The 22,959-nt window shown below is 35.9% G+C and overlaps 1 protein-coding gene across 1 annotated transcript; it reads right to left on the reverse strand.

Moving 5' to 3' along the window:
* Positions 1-239: 239 nt before the first annotated feature.
* SPACA1 (sperm acrosome associated 1) lies at positions 240-21,191 on the reverse strand. Its single transcript, XM_004766926.3, has 7 exons — positions 20,813-21,191; positions 15,559-15,615; positions 8,559-8,660; positions 7,711-7,817; positions 6,916-7,051; positions 1,823-1,943; positions 240-934 (listed from the first exon to the last, which is right to left on the reverse strand). The coding sequence occupies exons 1-7, from the start codon at positions 21,156-21,158 to the stop codon at positions 778-780; spliced, it is 1,026 nt and encodes a 341-aa protein (XP_004766983.2). The 5' UTR covers positions 21,159-21,191; the 3' UTR covers positions 240-777.
* Between the last annotated feature and the right edge of the window lie 1,768 nt (positions 21,192-22,959).

The following is a 22,959-nucleotide window of genomic DNA, read 5'->3' on the forward strand; positions in this document are numbered from 1 at the left end:
TTTGTATCATTTACTCAGCCATCCATCTCCAAGTTCCACCCCAGTTCCTCCTTACAGATTTCTTATATACAGTCATAGTTACATTATCTAAAATAATGTCAAATGCTATGAGTGATGCTTGGCACATAGTAGCTTCTAATATAGCTATAATAGTAGCTATACTATACTATACTATATATATACTATACTATAGAATATATAATATTATAATATTATGTAGCTATAATAGTAGCTACTAATACAGCTACTATGTGTTGCTGGTGGTTGTTGCTGTTGCTGCTGCTGCTGCTGTTATTATTATTATTATTATTATTTCAGGTCTGACAAGTGAATCTTTGTATGTCTGTCATATGCCCTTTAGAAATTCTCAAGTATGATTTGCTTTAGTTGCTCAACCCAGCGATCCCACAAGGGAAAATGTCTAATATGCAACGCATCTTCTATATTACATTCTTCTTATTTGGACAAAACAGGCAAATCACCTTAGAAGTGATTGAACTGATCGCAAATATGTTTATAATATTATGTGTGTGTGTATATCCCTAGGTAAATGTTACCAAGTAATTATCTGAAGTGGCAAATGTTGAAAACAAATTTTTGATCACTTCATCACAAAGGTAACACTGACTAAAACAGCCCCTTCTCATATTTCATTACCTTCAGACTGTGGGAAATCACTTGCAATATTATTAAAGTATTTCACTATATATTTTATTTTTATAGTAATGAATCTGATATTCTCTACTCTCCTTTGGTTTCTTATATATCGTCCATATATCATTCATTCCATTCACTTAAAGCATCGTCTTCATTTCCAGGTATTTCTGTTGGTGATTGGTCAAGAGAAGTTGAATCTTTATATCTTGTTGAACTCAGCTCAGACTGTATCTCAGTTGTTGAGGCTTTTTCTCCCCAGAAAGATTTGACTGCCCCCCTGAAGAAAAAGCAGAAACAAAACAAAAGTCCATTAAGAACTGAAAACCAGGGGCACCTGGGTGGCTCAGTGGGTTAAGCCTCTGCCTTTAGCTCAAGTCATGATCTCAGTGTCCTGGGATGGAGCCTCACATCAGGCTCTCTGTTCATTGGGGAGCCTGCTTCCCCCTCTCTGTGTCAAATAAATAAATAAAAATCTTAAAAAAAAAAAAGAACTGAAACCCAAACTAAGTAGATATATATAATTTTCTATATTTAGAAGTGCCTCCTTAGTCATAATTTATTTTTAGTTTGTTGTGTATCCACTATATTTATGATAGTAGATGAGCCCTCAGACTGTACTCATGTAAGTGTTAGAAATATTCTTTTAAAAAAATGAATTGGGGCGCCTGGGTGGCTCAGTTGGTTAAGTCTCTGCCTTCAGCTCAGGTCATGGTCCCAGGGTCCTGGGATTAAGCCCCACACTGGGCTCCTTGCTCAGCAGGGAGCCTGCTTCTCCCCTGCTTGCTTGTGCTTGCTCTGTGTCTCTCTCCCTTCCTCTCTCTGCGTTCAATAAATAAAATCTTTTAAAAAATTAGAGTAGGTTACACTAACCAAGTTTTAGAGTTATGAAAACTACAACTGAACAATACACATATTCATTCAAAACTTTTTTTTGCAATTACTATATAAAATTATAAACACTGCACATATTTCTCTCTCATGGTGGGAAGCAAGTCATGAGCTCAGGTAGCCTGATGTAGAATAGTTGCAGGAGGTATACGGGGTGTTGGACTGTTTCAAGATACATGTGGGAGGCCTCCTGGGATATGGTTATCATCAAACAAGCAGGGAGACAACAAGGAGGACATCAAGTAAGGGTGATGACTCAGTTCAACCCTTTACCTACCAGTTTATAATTATGAAGATAAGTATAAAGATCACAAATATACAGATAATAACTCCTATGGTCAGCACAAAAACTAGGACTGCATCAGTATCTGGCCGGCTTGTTCTTTTCATTTGCAATTCTAGAGAAAAAAACACACACCTGATGATTATTACCACTGGAAAAAAAAAGAGAGATATCTAAATGGAAACTTTATAGTTAAAAAAAAACTGAAAAAATTGTAAACACAGAAGAATTAGTGGAAAGAAAGTTATTATTAGTAAACTTGCTCATCACCTTTGAAATGTCCTTTTTAAACATGAAGTCAAAAGAATTGAACAATGAACATCCTGTACTCCCACCACCTAGACACTACCATCAACATTTTATTATCCATTTACCCATCCTTCTACAAATTCATTGACCCATCTTATTTTTCAATGCATTTCAACATAATTTGCTAATGTCTGCACACTTCCCATAAAAATCTTCAACAGGCATATCAAACAAGTTCAATACTTGCTTACATTTTTTTTGAAGTAAAATTTATGATGAATTGCACAAAGATTTTAAGTGTACATTTACTTAGTTTTGGCAAATGCAAACACACATATGTAATTCAAACCCTATGAAGACACAGAATATTGCTATAACCCATCAACTTCCTTGAGTCCCTCCCAGTTAATTCCTGACACATCTTCCGGAGGGAACTACTCTACTGATTTTCTTTTCCACCACAGATTAGTTCTGCCTATTTTAGAACTTCTTAGGAATGGAAACATATACTATGTATTCCTTCTTGTGAGGCTTTTTTACTCAGTCTGTTTTAAAGATTCACTCATAATTTTGCATGTATCAATAGTTTTTCTTTTTTGTAGGTGAGTAGTATTCCAATTTGTTTATTCATTCTTCTACTGATGGACATCTAGGCCATTGCAGCTTTAAGCCATTATAAATAAACTTCTGGGTGGGGTTATGGACATTGGGGAGGGTATGTGCTTTGGTGAGTGCTGTGAAGTGTGTAAACCTGGCGATTCACAGACCTGTACCCCTGGGGATAAAAATATATGTTTATAAAAATAAAAAATCATAAATAAATAAATAAATAAACTTCTATGAATATTTTTATGCAAGTTGTTTGCAAACACACATTTTTCACTTCTCTTAAATACCTAAGAGTGGTACTGCTGGGTCATAGGGTAGAGTTACACTTTAGTTTTCCAAGAAACTCAAAGATCTTTGTCCAAACTGATTGTACTGGTTATACATGTTTTGTGAATTTTTTTCTCTCAGGTTTTAGCTTGCATATTCATTTTTCTAATGATTTCTTTTAATGGACTAAAGTTTTTTATTTTGATGAAGCCTAATTTATCAATGTTCCCTTCTATGGTGACTGTTTTCTGAGTCATAACTAAGTAACCCTTGCCTATTCCAGTATCATGCAGATTTTCTCCTATGTTTCCATTTTAAAGATATATGGTTTTAGATTTTACATTTAGAACAATGACATATCTCTAATTTTTATATATGTTGTAAGATAGGGTTTGTAGTTTAATTTTACACAAATATCCACGCAACACTTTTAAATTATTCTTTCTCAAACTTTCTGCTCTTCCAGCAAATAAGTCTATTTAAGAGACACAGCCAGTCTATTGTATGTATTATAACAGTGCTACATTTTAAATTGGTGAAAAGCCAATTTGCATCAAATATTACTTACTTTACCAATTATATAGCTTTCTTGTGGTTCTTCTCGGTCCCCCAAATTATAGGATCCTAAAGAATTTGTATGGAGAAGGACCAGAGAGATCACCAGATGGAACTACTGAATTACACAGATAAGTGAACCAACGTTCAGGGCCATTTAATGATTTCCCAAGCTATGTTTTATATATTGTAATATTTTAATTTTGCTAAGTACCACTCTACCAGAAGCAGTTTCCTATATGGGCAATCTCAATTGCTTATTTGTCTGGATTTTCGTTCTACTCTTTAAACACCATGGAGTACAATTTTTCATTTTCCTTAGTAATTCCAGTGCTATAAACTCAATTAGTGATCTCACTAAATAGTTCCAAGTGTGACAGAGAAATCAAATCATATTTACATGCCAACATTGCTGGATTTTTCAAATCTTTTTATTTTTTTTATAATTTTAGATTCCAGAAGCAATGAGGTTTTTTTTTGTTTGTTTGTTTATTTTTAAGCTAAAATGAAAGACACCTTTTAGGATTAAAACCTGAGAAGAAGAAATGCAAAATTCCATTCCATTTATTCACTACCTTATAATACTAGCCATGAGAGGATAAAGAGTGAGAGGTATAAAGATTTTACTTTATTTCAAGGGTAGTCTTCTTGCAAGGATCACTTTTATATCTAGACTACTTTTATACCTTAAAAAAAATGGGCTGCATTTCCTTTTGAAATTTTTAAATGAAAAATAGACTGAATTTCAATATTCTCACTTCTTAAGAAAACAAAGCTAAGGTTTACATTAGTTTTCTAGGGCCACAATAACAGAGTACCACAAACTGGGTGACTTAAAGACAACAGAAATTTTTTTGTCTCATAGTTCATGAGGCTAAAAGTCTGAATGCAAGGTATTGGTAAGGCCACCCTCACTCCAAAGGCTCTGGCGGTCTTCCTTCCTTTCTTCTTCCTACTTCTGGTGGCCCCGGATGTTCCCTTATGGCTTATGGCAACATAACTCCAGTCTCTGCCTCTGTTTTCACATAGCTGTCTTCTCCGTGTGTGTCTTTGTGGCTTCATGAGACATTCTCTTCTCTCTCGTTCTGTATTTGTGTCCAAATTTCCCTCTTCTTATAAGGACACCAGTCATAGTGAATTAAAGACTCACCCTATTCTAGTATGTATGATCTTATCTTAACTGAACAAATCACATCTGCAATGATTCTATTTCCAAACACAGTCACATTCTGAGGCTCTAGGAGTTAGGACTTGAGAAGGGACACACAATTCAATTCATAACAATGCCTAATTATAAAGACAACTATTGTGGAAGTGAAAAATCTGATGTACAGAGGATGGATAGGAAATTTTCATTAACTAAACCATACTTACCCTAAAGATATTTCAATTGTGTACTTGTTTCAAGGCAGTACCATACTGTGTTGACATTTATAGACAAAATATCTGTTTGATGTCCAAACAGCCAAAAGGGTCTATCCCAGTGGTATTCCCAATTGTCATTTTTAAAAGAAACTAACTGATACCAAAGTGTTCTAGAAACATTTTTGTCATTTAACCAGATCATGTTCTGAGATGACAGAGCTAACCCACCAGCCTTGGACTGCTACAAGAGAGAAGTCGGGAGTTGGGGGAAATTGGAGGGGGAGATGAACCATGAGAGACTGTGGACTCTGAGAAACACGCTGAGGGTTTTGGAGGGAAGAGGGGTGGGGGGTTGGGTGAGCCTGGTTATATGTACTAAGGAGGGCACATATTGCATGGAGCACTGGGTGTGATGCATAAACAATGAATCTTGAAACACTGAAAAAATAAAATAAAGTAAAAAAAAAAAAAAAAACAAAACCCAAAAATGTATTATGAGCTGCCAAGGCAAATAAATAAATAAATAAATAATTTTTTAAAAAGAGAGAAGTCAACTTTGTTTCATTTAAGGGCTAACATTTCAGGATCTATGTTCTAGCCCTTAGCTTACACACTGTCAAATGCATATTGACTTCTATGAAACAAACTGAGGGTTACTGGAGGGGAAGGGAGTGGTGGGAATGGGGTAACTGGGTGATGGGCTTTAAGGAGAGCATGTGATGTAATGAGCACTGGGTGTTATATGCAACTGATGCATCAATGAACACTACCTCTGAGACTAATAATATACTATATGTTAACTAAATTTAACTAAAATAAAGTAAAATTTTTAAAAAATCTTCCAATCACATGAGGAGCTATGGTCATAATAAGGACTAGGCTGTGGGGACAAAAACCAAAGAATGGCTCCCCAAAAGTTTTAACACACTGAACTAGTACTCACTGAGGTATTTTTCAGTTTGATGAGGTCTGGTCCTTTCTTGCCTTTTTTAGCACTTTATTGAAATTATCCTTTTAATAACACTTGATATCTCAATTTAAGATTATGAGCTTTCACATGAATGTTTTTTTTAAAGGTAGTAAAAACATTAAAGAAACTTATAGTTTGTTTTTAAAAGTCAGTCCTGAAACACTTTAGCTTATTTCCATTTTAATAAAAACTCTTATGCTGAAAGATGTTTCTAAACTATAGCATAAATTCTTTATTTGGGATTGAGAAAAAGCTTCAAGAAATCCATGAATTCTCTTAAAAAATAGCTTTTAGCATATTTATGTGGGTATTTTTCTGGGAAAAACCTCCTGAGCCTTGATTGGATTCTCAAAGGAACTTGTGACCAAACCCCCTCATACCTTCAACAACAATGACAACCATAATAAAATGGTTAAGAGCAAAATGGACAAAAAGAAATAATGGGATATATTAGATATCATAGTCTAAACTGAAAGGACATGCACACAGATCCATTTTGCAAGGCAAACACCGTTTCTCTCGTATAAAATTATACTCAAGATTTGTTTTTTATGACATATATTGAGGACTGCATTATTATTTCATCAAAAAATATTTTCTTCAAGTGAATAATTTTTAAAGAACCATGTTTGGATGTTTCTTAATTTTATTATTTTACTATATCAAAAATTTTGTAAGTATCCATGAGGATTCCATGTACCCATTTTCACTTTTGTGATAGAAGTAAGAGATTATAAGTCAAGTTAGAGCACTGTTCTTTGGAGATGCTTCAGGAATGCACTGAGTTCCCCAAAGGGAAACACATCTGACTCTACTTTGTGAAAAAGAAATTAAGCACCACCTTGTAGAAAGTCTAAATGATATAAACCAGTGGTTTCCCAGAGGTTGTCTCCAAACCAGCAATACCTTGGAACTTATTAGAAATGTAAACTATTGTGTCACCTCGCCCTAGATCTACTGAATCAGAAACTCTGGGAGTGGGGCTATCAGTCTGGTTCAAGGAGCCCTCCAGATGATTTTGTTGCTTTTTAGAATTTGATATAAGCAAACCAAAACATTACTGGGCACTTACCACTTGTTGTATAGACTGTGAATTTCACAGATGCTATTATTTCATTATTATCCAAGGTAGAACACTCAAAAACCGAGGGATGAACTTCCCTGCGTACTTCCAGGATTGCTGAATCATTTGCAAGGATAATGGGTTGCTATTTAAAAAGGAAAAAAAAAAGTGCCAACATTCTTCATGTAAACTTAAGATCAGGAAACAATTTATTTCCCATAAGGAAAGAGTAGTCATTATCTCTCAATCTAGGACAATAATTAATTATGCACATGGATTTTAGTCAGACAATCCAGACATCAATAATCCTACTACTTCTGCCTGTGTGACCCAGGACAAGATACACTCTGCTTCTCAGTTGCTTATCTGTAAAATGCATATAATGATAAGGATTACCTCATAGATTGTTATGTGGGTTAAAAGAAACTGTAGCGCTTGAGTTGTCTGATATTTAATAAGCCCTCCATTAATGTTAGCTATTATTATCATCATCCAATTCCTATACATACAAATAAAAACTTTGCTTCCAAAATAGAATACTTTATATAAAAGGGATGTTTTTAAATTCTGATAATAGCTGACCCAAGACATATATTCAGTTTCAGCCCCATTTATTAATGTAATTATTATTGCATTAAAATCCAATTCAATTAAAATCTCAATAATAATAATAAAGTTGTAAGATTTTAACTTCATTTATGCAAACTGCTTCTAAAGAGAGAGTTTTCTTATAGCCATCAAGCACTGGGAAAAAAAAATTATCACTCACTAGCAATCACCACGTTACATATGTTTATTACTTACTTGGTCTGGCCTTAGAAGTTTCCAAATATATTTGAAGCGATTTACAGGAGATGTATGAATACATGCTAGTCTAACACTTTCAAGACTTTCTGAAATTGGTCTTCCCCCTAAAAACAAGAAAAATTAAATACATATATACCATTAGGCATTATAAATTGTTTTATACAAAGGCTACGTTTAAAAGCCACTTTCAGTGTTAAAATCAACTATATGCTGGACATTCTCAAAATTATTATTGAGGGTTTGAATGTAGACAAGTAGAGAGGAGTGATGGATGAAAAGCAAAGTCACCAAAAGAAGCGGGTGGGAAATACAATAGCTGTGTGTTCCTTCCACAGAAAATATGGCAAGGGCAACCAGTTTAGTGATGTATTAGATTAAACTTTGGGATCTGCTAGTGGCTTTCAATTTACTGGTTAGGGACCACACCCCTGCCACACCCTGACTAGAGATAATGAAATCTCAAAAGTAGTATAATATGATAAAGAACAGCTTTCAAAGTTCCCAATTTAAAGTTTGCCAATCTACTCATAAAATACCATTACCAAAGTGTCAAAAGTGTTTCACCATAGGACAGCCTTGACCAGAGACCCTGAGTATAATAAGCTTCTAGTGTATTATGGAGACTATATGTTAAATTTTAGACATCACTGACAAATGTAAGGCAAAGGCAGAAAGGTACTCTGAGCTTTAACTGTCTAGAGAAGTGGAATTTTAAGTTTTATTATTATGTACTTTCAATATATCAATTTCTCAATTCCTTCCACCCATGGCAACCTGAGGTTAAGGCTATTTCCCCAGAGTAAAGTCTTCCCCCTCATCTCCCTCCAATACAGAGTCCAACTCACAGCCACAATCTACTGGTCCACGGCATTCTTCTACCCGTACAATACACTTGGATTCACCTCCAGGGCATCCATTTGTTAGTATGACTTCTCTAATACCAACACCTTTGGTGAAAGAAATCAGCAAATTGTTAAGAAAAATTCATTCCACTTCCTTTACTTTTCCATCTAGATCTTATTTTGAGACTCTTCTTCTAATTTCAGAAGTTAAATGCCTAAATTTAGAGTGATAATACTTAGAATATTTTTATGCCCCTCATTTTGAATTATTTCATAAAACAGCATTTCTCAAAGTGAGTTACATGAAACACTAGTTCCTCTAGTTGTCACCATAAGAAAAAGGATTCCAAAATTATACACATTGAAAATGATACATTAACTAAAATTAAATTGTCCTCTGTATTAAAGGATTTTGGGGGAATTTTAATATGCTAGTAAATTAATGAGCAGAATTTATCTTAGAATTGACAGCATGTGACAAATAGCAGCATTTCTCCTTTTTTAGAGGTGTATAAAATATGCTTCTCGTAGCTGATGAAAGTCTTAGATTTGATGAAATATAGTAAGATGCAGGGTCTCCCAAATTTGTCTGGCCAAGGAAGTTTTAGAAGTGGTCTTGGACCTTTGAAGGACATTCAAAAAATCACATTTTAAAACATAAATAAGGGGAGGCTGGGGGGCTCAATGAGTTAAGCCTCTGCCTTGGGCTCAGGTCATGATCTCAGGGTCCTGGGATCCAGTCCTGCATCGGGCTCTCTGCTCAGTGGGGAGCCTGGTGCCCCTCTCTCTATGCCTGCTGCTCTGCCTACTTGTGCGCTCGCTCTTTCTCTCTCTTAAATAAATAATAAATTTCAAAAAACTTTTAAAACATAAATATATGCTTTTTAATATTTAGGTTGCTAAGATCTCTGTATTAAATAAAGGAGGACAAACTATTAATGACCAAATTTCAATTTATAACAAGATAATCTCGAGTGCTATGGTGAGTGCTGTGGAGTGTATAGGCCTGAGGATTCACAGACCTGAACCCCTGGGGCAATAATACATTATATGTTAATTTTAAAAAAATCAATCATATGCTCCACCAGCTGAGCCAGCCAGGTGCCCCTAAATTGCAATAAATGTTGTCAAATAGCCTGAAATTATATTTTATTTGTTTGCATGTTCCAATAAAACCTTATTTATGGGGAAAAAACAAGATACTCTCTTGAGAATTACTACTCTTTTTTATAACAAGAAATCAAGTCTTTACTAACAGATCTCAGCTCTCCACTGGGTTTGCTTTTCACCACAGAATTAAGGAACATGATAAAATGTCCTATCTTGGCAAACATGTTCTATAGCAAGTGACCTGTGATAAGAGAATGTAGCCACAGGCTAAGGAACAATCCATCTTGATTTCCCTGTCTACCAGATTCCCTCTTTCAGCCCCTAAACATGTTAATCATAAACCCATTCTCCCATCCAAGTACTAACCAGGCCCGACCCTGCTTAGCTTCCGAGATCAGACGAGAGCAGGGTGTTCAGGGTGGTATAGCTGTAGACATAAACCCATTCTCAAGGGCAAGGAAGAGTAGACGCCTAGAGATGACTTAAAACAGTGCTTCTCAAACTTTAGAGTGCATGCAATCACCTGTGAATCTTATTAACAGGCAAATTCTGATTCAGTAGGTCTGGAGTAGGTTCTGAGATTCTGCATTTCTAACAAGCTCCCAGATGATAATGATGCAGCTGGTCTGTGAACCAAACTTTGAGTAGCAAAGGAGAGGACTCTACATGAGATAAGGAGATCAAAGGTTGGAAGAGGAAAGATCTCTTTTCTTTTTAATTTTTCAGTTATAATTCCAGTATAGTTAACATACAGTGTCATATTAGCTTCAGGTGTACAATACAATGATTCGACAATTCTATACATTACTCAGTGATCATCATAAGTGTACTCTTTGAGGAAAGATCTCTTTTGATTAAAAGAGATGCCTAAGAATGGCTGCAGTATAGCGTCACTTGAATTTATAAAAAGTACCTCTCTAGATGCACAGCCTTATTCTGAAATGCATAAATATTTTCCAAGCAAGTTTATTTATGAATTTATTTAGCCAAATGCAGTTCATTGCGATAATGTGTGTAGGTGTGAGATTTTCTGTAACTCCAAGTAACACTAAAAATCTGCCTGGGTATTCCAGAAAAAGAAAACTTTTTGACTGCTAAAATACTGTTTTGAGAGTTCAATAGAATTTTCAACTAAGTGCTTTTGTTCCTCTAGTTGTTTTAAACTGAAAATATTTTAAAATATTTTAGATGTAAAATATTGCCTTTTAAGGTATCTTTCTCCTTAGAATTTATCAGCATCTGACATATTATATGTTTTAATATTACTGTTTTAGGTTTTTTTATTGTGTTCAACCAACATACATCATTAGTTTTTGATGTAGTGCTCAATGATTCATTCGTTGTGTATAACACCAAGTGCTCATCACCACACATATCCTCCTTAATAACCATCACCTGGTTGCCCATCCTCCTTACCCCCACCTCCCTTCCGTAACCCTCAGCTTGTTTCCCAGAGTCAAGAGTCTCTCTTGGTTTGTCTCCCTCTCTGATTTCTTCCCATTTGGTTTCCCTCCCTTCCCCTGTGGTCCTCCGTGCTACTCCTTACATTTCACATATAAGTGAAACCATATGATAATTGCCTTTCTCTGCTTGACTTCTCTCATTAGCATAATACAGTCCAGTTCCTTCCATGTCAATGCATATGGTAAATATTCATCCTTTCTGATGGCTGAGTAATATTCCATTGTATATACAAACCACATCTTTATCCATTCATCTGTTGAAGGACATCTTGGCTCTTTCCACAGTTTGGCCATTGGGGACATTGCTGCTATGAACATTGGGGTGCATATGCCCTTTCTTTTCATTAATCTGTATCTTTGGAGTAAATATCCAGTAGAACAAGTGCTGGGTCGTAAGGTAGCTCTATACTTCTTGAGGAACCTCTATACTGTTTTCCAGAGTGGCTATCCCAGCTTATGTTCTCACTGACAGTGTAGCAGGGTTCTCCTTTCTCCACATCCTTGTCCACATTTGTTGTTTCCTATCTTGTTAATTTTTGTCATTCTAACTGGTGGAAGGTGGTATCTCATCGTGGTTTTGATTTGTATTTTCCTGATGACTGGTGATGTTGAACATTTTTTCAGGTGTCAGCCAGTCATATGTTCTCTTTGGAGAAGTGTCTATTCATGTCTTCTGCCCATTTCTTGACTGGATTATTTGTTTTGTGGGTGTTAAGTTTAAGAAGTTCTTTAAAGATCTTGGATACCAGCCCTTTATCTGAAGTGTCTTTTGCAAATATCTTCTTCCATTCCGTGGGTTGCCTCTTAGTTTTGTTGACTGTTTCCTTTGCTGTACAAGAGCCTATCATCTTGACGAAGTTCCAAAAGTTCATGTTTGCTTTTGTTTCCCTTGCCTTTGGGGTATGTCTTGAAAGAAGTCTCTATGGCCGATGTCAAAGAAGTTACTGCCTATGTTCTCCACTAGGATTCTGATGGATTCATGTCTCACATTTAGATCTTTCATTCATTTTGAGTTTATCTTTGTGTATGGTGTTAAAAGAATGGTCAGTTTCACTCCTCTGTATGTGACTTTCTAGTTTTCCCAGCACCACTTATTGAAGAAACAGTCTTTTTTTCCATTGGATATTCTTTCCTGCTTGTTGAAAATTAGTTGAGGGTCCATTTCTGCACTGTCTATTCTGTTCCATTGATCTTTGCATCTGTTTTTGTGCCAAAACCATGCTGTCTTGATGATTAAAGTTTTGTAACAGAGCTTGAAGTCAGGCATTGTGATGCCCCCAGCTTCGGTTTTCTTTTTCAACAATCCCTGGCAATTCAGAGTCTTTCTGGCTCCATACGAATTTTAAGATTGTTCCACCTTCATGAAAAAATTTGACAGTATTTTGATGGGGATTGCACTGAATGTAGATTGCCCTGGACAGCATAGATATTTTAACAATGTTTACTCTTCCAATCCATGAACGTAGAATATTTTCCATCTCTTTGTGTCTCCCTCCATTTCTTTCATTAAGTGTTCTGTAGCTTCTATAGTATAGATCCTTTACCTCTTTGGTTAGGTTTACTCCTGGGTATCTCATGGGTTCTGGTGCTATTACAAATGGAATCAATTCCTTAATTTCTCTTTCTTCAGCTTAATTTTTGGTGTATAGAAATGCAACTGATTTCTGTGCATTGATTTTGTTATCTGCCACATTGCTGAATTACGATATGAGTTCTAGTAACGTTGGAGTGGAGTCTTTTGGGTTTTCCACATAAAGTATCATGTCATATTTGCCAATTTGAATGCCTTTTATTTCTTTTTGTTGTCTGATTGCTAGGACTTCTAGTACTATGTTAAACAATAATGGTGAGATTGGGCATCCCTACTGTGTTCCCGACCTTAAGGGAAAAAGCTTTCAGTTTTTCCCCATTGAGAATGGCATTTGCTGTGGACTTTTCATAGACAGCTGTTACGATATTGAGGCATGTTCCCTCTATCCCTATATTTTGAAGAGTTTTAATCAGGAAAGAATAATGTATTTCATCAAAAGCTTTTTCTGCATCAACTGAGAGGATCAGATGGTTCTTGTTTTTTTCTTTTATTAATGTGCTCTATCATGTTGATTAATTTCTGAATGTTGAACCATACTTGCATCCCAGGAATATATCCCACCTGGTTGTGGTGAATAATTCTTTTTGGAAGGAACTCAAACACTTGGAAGTTAAAGAACATCTGCTAAGGAATAAGTGGGTCAACCAGGAAATTAAAGAAGAACTTAAACAATTTATTGAAACTAATTAGAATGAAAACACGATGATCCAAAACCTATGGGACACTGCAAAGGTGGTCCTAAGAGGAAAATTCATAGCCATCCAAACATCTCTCAAAAAATTAGAAAAATTCCAAATGCACAAGCTAATCTTACATGTAAAGGACCTGGGGAAAGAATAGAAAATAAGGCCTAAACCAAGAAGGAGAAGAGAAATAATAAAGATGAGACAGAAATCAATGAAATATAAACCAAAAAACAGTAGAACAGGTCAATGAAACTAGAACCTGGTTCTTTGAAAGAATTAATAAGATTGATAAACCTCTGGCCAGACTTATCCAAAAGAAAAGGGAAAGGACCCAAATTAATAAAATCATGAATGAAAGGGGAGAGATCATGACTAACACAAAGGAAATAGAAACAATTAGAAATTATTACCAGCAACTATATGATAACAAATTAATCAATCTAGAAGAAATGGACGCATTCCTGGAAACTTATAAATTACCAAGACTGAAACAGGAAGAAATAGACAATCTGAACAGACCAATAACCAGCAAGGAAATTGAAGTAGTAATCAAAAACCTCCCAAAAAACCAGAGTTCAGGGCCAGATGACTTCCTGGGGAATTCTACCTAACATTTAAAGAAGAAATAACACCTATTCTACTGAAGCTGTTTCAAAAAAATAGAAGTAGAAGGAAAACTTTCAAATTCATTTTATGAGGCCAGTTTTAATATTATTTTTTGTCTTTGCCCCTATATACACTCCTTGAAGGCAAGGAGTTTCCTCTGCTTTATTCTAGCTCCCAAAACAATACATGACACATAGTAGGCAAAATTCAAAACATCATTTGATGAATGAATAAATATATAATTTCTGAAATACATCTTTAAATAATAGAGTAATACAACAAAAATTACTAGAACTCCCATAAAAATAATTCTGTGAAATTTCTCAAGGCAGCAAAGTAAATTACAAATGAATATTCACAAGTTTATTACATGTATTCTTCTAATTTGTGACTGACCCACTAAGGTTAAAGTAAAAAATGGGTTTAAAATTATCTCAAGGGACAGAAAGAATAGTGATTGTCAGGGACTGAGGGGAGGGGAGAACAGAGTTAGTGTTTAATGGGTATGGAGGTTTTACTTCAGGATAATGAAAACGTTCTGGAGATGGTTGGAGGTAATGATTACACAACAATGTGAACATGTTTAATGGCACTGAGTTGACTATTTAAAAATGTTAAAGTACTAAATTTTGTTAGATTTATTTTGCCACACTAAAAATATGTTAACTCAAATATAAATAATTCAGGTATATTTCTTTAAAAAAAATCATTCTGCTCTAGGTCTGCATGGATTTTTCTGTCTTCTTACCATTTGGTTTCTGTCTTTCCCTAACTTCACTACCCTTTTTCCAAGGCAGTTCTATTTAGAATAAACTTAATATCATTGTGAATTATCTATTGTCTTCTCAGTAGTTCTCAAAGTGGTTGTCAAAAGATAGTCTTCTAACCAGCAGCATCAGCTTTATTTGTGAACTTGTTTAGAAATACAAATTCTTGGGTCCTCCAAAGGCCTAGTGAGTTAGTAACTCTGGGGTAGGTCCAGCAGTCTGTGTTTTAACAAGCCCTGTAGGCACTTAGGGTGAACACTTAAGTTTGAGAAACACTGGTCTATTATAGTATGTGTAGCCTTAATCCCACCCCCATGTAAGAGACTTTATGTCCAGTTTCCATTCATGTCATAGTTTTTTAATATTGTCTCCCCCCCCCAAAGCTAATACCTCTTTTCTCCAAGACATAACATATGAATTGGAGAAATGTAGATTTTAGAAGAGACTATTACAAATAGGCAAGTTTTTTGATTTGCCACACAGTGTGTGGGAAGACATCTGTGAGATGCATCAGAAGATCCTTCAGCTTCTGAACATCTGTGAGATAAAGTTTTTCTTGGTGAAGGCAGTATATGCCCCCCCCCACAAAAAAATAGGGGCTGGCTTAAAATAAGACAGGTTGTGAACTGAAAATATCTTACCTTTCAAGTTTTGTGTGTAAATTATAGTTTGAGAGGTAAATGCAAGTACACAATTATAAACAAAAATTGCCTGTTTTTACCTTCTTCCCCCCCCCCACCAAATATAATATTGTTGATTTATCTGCTCTTTGCTACTTACCACATGTAACGGTGCACATCCCAAATTCTACTTCTTTGACTACTGTCGTATTTGAAACTAAACATAAAGTGCAAAGATACATTATTTAATCATATGAAAACTTCTCAAAGGGAAAAACTCTTACTTGAGGATAAGGGATACAAGCACTTATCATATGGGAAGCAGATAGTTTTTAGTTTTATTTAATCAGAAAAGCAATGTCATTCCTACTGTATTTTCTATTATTGCTTAAATTAAAAGAAGCTTAAACCTTTGAAATGATGAGTTAAATTAGGAAATACTTTGAAAAGCTCTATATTTAAACTTTTATAAAATTAAAAATAATATTTTCATCAGCTCAATACATGGTGAGCTAAAGCTCTTTAGATCAAAAAAACAAAACAAAAAGCCTGACAATCAATTGTGAGGCCCAATTTTTTCTATTCTCTATTTTTTCAGAAAGATTTGAGTGCAACATTTCCATCCAAAAATAAGTCCTTATACCAAATATCCATTAAAATTATGTTCTACTTAGATTAAGATGATAAACTATTCCCAAGAATTTATTTCAACACTTTATTTAGCAGGATAACTTAGGAATATAAATGCATTTGAGTAGATAAGTATTGTTGATTTTTAAATCACAAGTTTCTCTGTTTCTAATTGTTCTGAAGTTTGGCATTATTTCCACCAGCTATAGGATATAACCAATTCTTCATAGCAGATTAGGACTAATGTCTCAAAATAAAGAAATATTACATGAGGTGTTAAAATTTTTTTAAGCATTGTATCCTAAATTAACAATATTACATGGGAAAGTGCAATGGAATTAAAGTCCAAATTGCTGTTTCTACAACTAATCAACTAAATTTGAGCAAATTACATAAACTCTGTCAGGCCTGATTAGCTATTCTGCAAAAATTTGGAAAGGAGAACCTATCTTATTTGATGATTCTCTAATAAGAATATTTGTAAGAATTAAATGAGACAACATAGGTGAAAACATTCTGTAACTTATTTAGTGCTATAAACATGCTTAAGATATCATAACTTCACACTCAGTGCACATCACATTTTCCTATTCTGATTTCTGTAAGACAATACCTTCATAAACACTGCTATTCTATACTTACAAGCACCAAATACAGTTCCCTGAATGCATAGTATGCTCTTGATCCATGTATGTTAAATAAATCAATATTGACATTGGGAAATTATTCAGACTATCAAGATCAATTATGAAATGATGTTTTTGCTTGAGACGCCTGGATACTTTCTGTTGGCACATTATGAGATGTAAATTAAAAGTTTAATCTTGAACATAGAAAACCACAGGTAGGAGAATGAGTTAATACCTTTAGACTGTTATAACCTCTTTTCAAAAGTCACTAAAAAACAATCAATCAGCCCTATGTTCACTACCTATGCTACTTTGAGAAAGTTACTTAAGTTCTCCTAACTTCAAAAAAAAATTGGATTTAATAAGATGATCTCTGAAGTCCGTTTTGGTTTTGAGTGCCCATTAGGTCATTCAATGTCTTCCATTTTTTTATGGGAATCCTATCATGGTGGGTCAGAGAAATCATGTATCCAGACTTTAGTGTTGTATTTGTCAAAATTTTCTGTTATATACCAGAGTAAAAAGGAAAAATATGGTCTGAATGTCAATAAATTTTTATGTGTAACTCATTAAACAGTAATATCCACTGATGCTAACTGGTTAGTGTTAATGTGTAAGGAATGCTGTGTCACAGGATTCTGTCCTATTTAATATTTTTATTAATGACCTGGAAAATACTGGTATCATACTGACTGAGTCCAGAGATTCTGAAAAACTAGGAAAGATATAAAATATGTTCAGAGATAAATCTGGCTCTAAAAGTGCCACAGTGGAATACTTCATGAGTCTAACAAAATGAAACCTTAAGGAAGTAAGTCTTGTACATAAAGCTGAAAAGTAACTGTCCCCAAAATATGATAGGCAGTCTTAATTTGATAGAATAGGTGAAAATGAGTGGAGATTTCAATAGTAAGTTCAATAGGCATCAAGACTATGAAGAGGCCACCCTAAAAATCTACTTGGTTTTTAGACTTTACTGATAAAAGCCTGGCAGCCATAATGATGGAGATAATGATCCTACACTTTTTTTGTTCTGATCAGATCTTGGAATGTTTTTTCAATTCTGGACAGCACATTTTAACTGTTGGTACATACCATCAGGGTCCAATATTAATTTTTGAATCCTTTTTTTAAGAGTTAATACATAAGGTTGATCTTTCATAACTTTTATTCTTCCTTAGAGGTGCTCCAAAGAAAATACAGTTATATTTATATAGGATAAAATGTAAAGAATGAAACTCATTCTATTTTGCAATTATTATGTAGATCTATTGTTGGCCCCTTTTATAAATGTAAGGATATAGGTATAGGAGAACTATAAATCTAAGGGCATAGGTATAGGTATACCCATCAATTTATAAAAGTTATAGAGTATACAAAAAGTATAAAAGGTGTAAAAGATATGGGGAAGTATAAGAGGAAGGAGTATAAATCTAACACAATATTTTAGTAATTTTTCCCACATTTTTAAACATTTTGTTATTTCATCATCCATAGTGATGGATTTTATTATTTCTTATTGATTATTCCCAACTATGTGTTTTTTAAAGGATATAATAAATAATATGGAATAATATTAGAATATTAAATATTAGTTATAAAATGGAAGAAAGTTTGGAATTGCCTAGAAGGATGATGAAATTGTAAAATAAATCATAGCTGTTAGATCATCCTTTGTTTTCTTATTTCTTTGCCCCTAGTATTGCACTGTCTTTCAGGAAGATAGAAAAGAACTCTGGAGACACCTTTCTGGAAGTCTTTTTCAGCTTGCATTGAACACAGTTGAAGTTTTTGAATTTTTCTTTCTTTCTTTGTTTTCTTTTTTTTTTTTTTTTTGGTTCATTAAAGGTAAAAAGAAAATTGACAGAGAAAAAACTTCACAGTTGTTGGATTAATCAGAAGATGAACAGAGAGCAGCACCTTACATGCTGATGATGCTGAAACTGATTGCATAAGCAAAATGAGTGAGAGATGATGGCAACTTAGATGAATATCCTAGATGAATTTTTTCTAACTCAAGAATCAATGAATTAATATTTCACTTCTAAGTATGAAAAGGATATATGGTATTCTCATCTAGTTAGTCTTTCAATAGGAAAAACTTGATCCTGAAATGTTTTGTGAAAAGAAGCTGGACTATACTGTTTTGTCCATAACCATAAAAGGTTATGGACAACACTCTTTCCTCTTTAAAGCTGTTTATCCACCAAAATTTACTTGATAACAGGTTTGTAAATGAACAGATCATGATGGCAGGTATGTAAACAAAGGTGACTAAAAGAAAATAGATGATGTAGAAATGAATAAAATTCATTGGACCAATAATTCTAATTATGTTTTTAAGCCTAAAATGAAAACATTTTGTAATCATGGAGTAAACCACATGGTAGTCTCCTGATCAACAAAATACATAGCTTCACAGCTTTCAAAAGTATTGTGTGTTGGTGATGCACAAAGTAATAAACTATAATCTATTAGAGATGTACTTGAAGTCTGGAATCAATATTTATAAGATGGATACATTCCAGATTCATGCATAACAGTCAGTGAGCATTTAGTTGCTTTCAAAATATCTTTCCCATTGGGGATATATACATCTTCAAAACCAGGTAATATGGAATAAAAATTTGGAGTTTTCCATATTTACATTCTCACTAAAATTTCAAATTTGTTTTCATTAACCCTTTATTCTTACTTTTGTAAATTACTTGTAAAATGCCTTAAAAGTAAAAAAAAATGTCCATTTGATAGCAAATAGTGATGAATGTTTTTGCTGGTCGATTGAGAGTTAAAAGGGGCTTTGTCAAAATTTAATAATGGCTCTGGAAATTTTCCAATCTTACACACCTCCGACTGTTTACAGTTCTGAATTCTCACTCTCCCCAGAAAATGCAACTGCGCATAAAATTGTACATAGAAAATTCCAAAGTTCACAGATCAGGAAACTGAGACAAGGGAATAAGTAACTTGCCTACATTTTAATTTGTATCCAAGACAACATAACTTCATTGCCTGGGTTTAACTTAAACTCTATTTAGCATTTTACAGGTAGAACAGCTCAATACTAAAACTAATTCAACCACTTTTAAAACTAGAGTGAAGCAACAGCTATTAAATTTTAGAACATGTTTGTTGTCTAGTCTCTTTCACATTTCCAAAGTCAAGGACCTCTCCAAGCTCCTTGTAATGTAGTGAAGGCAATGCAAACCTCCACCCCACCATTAACCTCAGATGGCTAATTTCTTTCCATAGCTGAAAATCACGGTCATCAGGAAATAAAAGAAAAGCAGATAAATACAACAACTATTCTATATGTATAGAAAACAGGAGATTGCCAGGAATATTAAAAGAATCTTGGCTGGGTTATTTACAGGGAAATGGTACAATTTCTACTGATTTCAAAGGCTGCAAACCAGCAGCTGGACTTCTACCTACCAGGATGTGAGTTACTAACCAATAAAACATGTATAATAGCTCGTCAAGTTTTAGTGCTTAATGAGCCAGCAGAATAAGGCAAGTTTATGGACCAAGCACAGTCTCATTCTCCAGATACCCAACCAAACCACAGTTGCTTGGAAGTTGAGCGTACAAATCTTACACCACCACACTACAGAGGTGCTCAAGTGTAGACCTGCATGAAGCTGACATGGGGCTTCTGGGCAGTTCTGCAGCATTTTGGTCTAAGATGTGTCACAGTAAGGGGAATTCTTAATTCTTTTGAGCTCCAAGCTAAAGAGCAAACGTGGAAAGGAGTAAGACCTCAAGCAATTTGGAACAGGAAAAAAAAAAATCTACAGTGGGAAAGAAAAACACGTAACTGCAAGGAGTCAAAATAATTCCCATGGGTGAGAGGTTACTCCCGACTCGTACCCCTTTAAAAAAGGGGGGGGGGCATCTTTTTCCTTCTCCAGAGCAATATTTAACAGCAATTCTGTAACAACTTTTATGTACATGCTTATTTGTTTTTCTTGCTGTGGCCTTGGAGAATTAGCACATTCTGTTCAAGGCCATTAGGCATATGAAAAAGTATAAATTCGAGGCTGTCTGCAAGAGAGCTCTACGGATATTAACAGGGATAATAATTCTCATTGTCCTCGGACGGAGGGCAGGGCTTTGCCCTCAACTGGCCCCTGTCAAGGAGCCTCCCGCCCTCACCATCCTCCTCAGCCACAGACTGGGCTTCGCTCTCAGCCTCGCTCTCGCTCTCGGCCTCCTCCTCCGCCTCATTCTCGCCCTCGCCCTCGCCCTCGCCCTCGCGGGCCAAGCCGGGATCCTGGGCGGCGGCGGTGGCGTTCGTCCCACAGGCGGACTGGAGGCCCGCCAGGAGCAGCCAGCCGACCGTCAGTAGCAGCCCGCTGGAGCAGCCCGCGCCCCCGGGGCTCATGGTTCTCGGCCCCGACGGCCGACCAAGGCGCAGTCGCAGCCGCCGGCTCCTGACAAGAGGTGCGTCGAAGAGAGGAGCCGCCAGACTCCGAGCCCCCGAGCCGCGCCCGGCAACCATTGAGGCGTCACGGCTCGTCACCGGCGAGCAGAAGGCTACCTGCGGTCCAAGCGCCGTTGGAACGCGCGCGGGGTCGCCCGTCGCACCTCGCTCGGCACTTCCGACGGCGCCTGGGCCGCGCCGCTTGCTTTCAGGCGTCGCAGGTGCGCGAGCGGCGGCAGCAGCCGCGCGCACGGCCTCCGTTACTAAGCAACGCGCTAGCCACAGCCGCGGGCGTTTCTCGCTCCCGCTTATCTCCTATGAGAGACCTTCGTCCTTGCTACGTGTACTTCTCCGCAAACCATATCCCTAGACTCTGAAGCATTCTTCGTGTGACTTGGTTTCAAATTCCTCGCACGGAGTGTCCAACTCGTCATGTATCAAGAAGGATTTGTCATAGCCTTATTAAGTACGGTGCCCCAAACTAGATCCGTATCTGCAGGAGAGGATATAGGAAGCGCTTTCTTTCTCGGATTTGAATCTTTTGTTAATAATACACCAGAGGGTGTGTTTCTGTTTTAAGATTTGGTGCTGTTTCATCAATTCCATGTGGGGCTTCTTCATGCTAGATTGGGGGATGGGGAGAGACTGGAAGAGGGGAGCCTGCGACGATTGTCAAGCCTTTTCTACTCCATTCCGTATTTGGATAGCTGATGTTTGGGGAACCAAATCTAGAATGTAACCTTTGTCCCTGTTAATTTCTGTCTTCTTGCTTTTGTGCCTGTTTTTTAAGGCTCGCTGATGTTTTTTTGACCTCTTATTCTGCTGTCTGATATTAGATATTCCACCTAAGTTTGATTTGGGAAATACGTTTCTTTCAGGTCACTAACGCAAATGTTAAAAAGGGTAACACGCTAAGAATAAAGTGCTAAGAGGCCACTCTCTGACAATAATCCATTAACCCACACATTGATTTAACCCAAGAATCAATTGTTTTACCAAAAAGAAATCCTGTCTTTTGCTAAGGTTGAATCAGACTAGAAGCAAGAATACCTTGGCATTGCCACTTGAATCAGAAAATCTTAGAGGTAAGTACAATTTCCCCCTACCCTCTTAATGGTATTCAGTATCTATATGTCCAATTATATTATAGAAAGAAATGAAATTCCATTAATTTCCTTCCATTGATGGTGTTAATTTCAACAAGTCGGCTTTAATTAATTCAGGATTCTTTAGGAATAGAAACACAGACTTTTTGAGTCAGAAGTTTAGAAATCCTATAATACTCCAAGCCCCTAATTTTTAAGTAAGGAGATTAAGAACTGGCTGTCCAGTAAATGGCTCAGGTAAGATCATCCAGCAAATTATTATAATTTTTTAAAGATTTTATTCATTTGACAGAGACAGAGATCACAAGTAGGCAGAGCAGCAGGCAGAGAGAGACGGGGAAGCAGGCTCCCTGCTGAGCAGAGAGCCCCATGCAGGGCTTGATCCCAGGACCCTGAGATCATGACCTGAGCTGAAGGCAGAGGCTTAACCCACTGAGCCACCCAGGTGCCCCCAGCAAATTATTTTTAAAGCAGAGTCTCACAATCATATCTCCTGAATGCTCATTCAGTGCTTAGTGACTCACAGAATATAAAGTTAACAATGAAGAACCATTCAGTGGGGTAATTGAGAGTTAAAAGAGTTCAAGGACTAAAAAAGATTAGGGCTGAATTTTTTTTTTTATCTTGTTATTCCAAATTTGAGTAGATCTAACAGCTACAATGTGGTGGTAAGAGAATATTGATGAATAGATGACGAATAGAATATTGATGAATATTCAGTAGATTTATATATGAAATTTGAGACAGAGCTCATTTGGCTATACTTCTATATG

Source organism: Mustela putorius, unplaced genomic scaffold (assembly GCF_011764305.1).
Source record: "Mustela putorius furo isolate JIRA1106 unplaced genomic scaffold, ASM1176430v1.1 tig00000166_pilon_pilon_pilon, whole genome shotgun sequence".
NCBI lineage: Eukaryota > Metazoa > Chordata > Mammalia > Carnivora > Mustelidae > Mustela > Mustela putorius.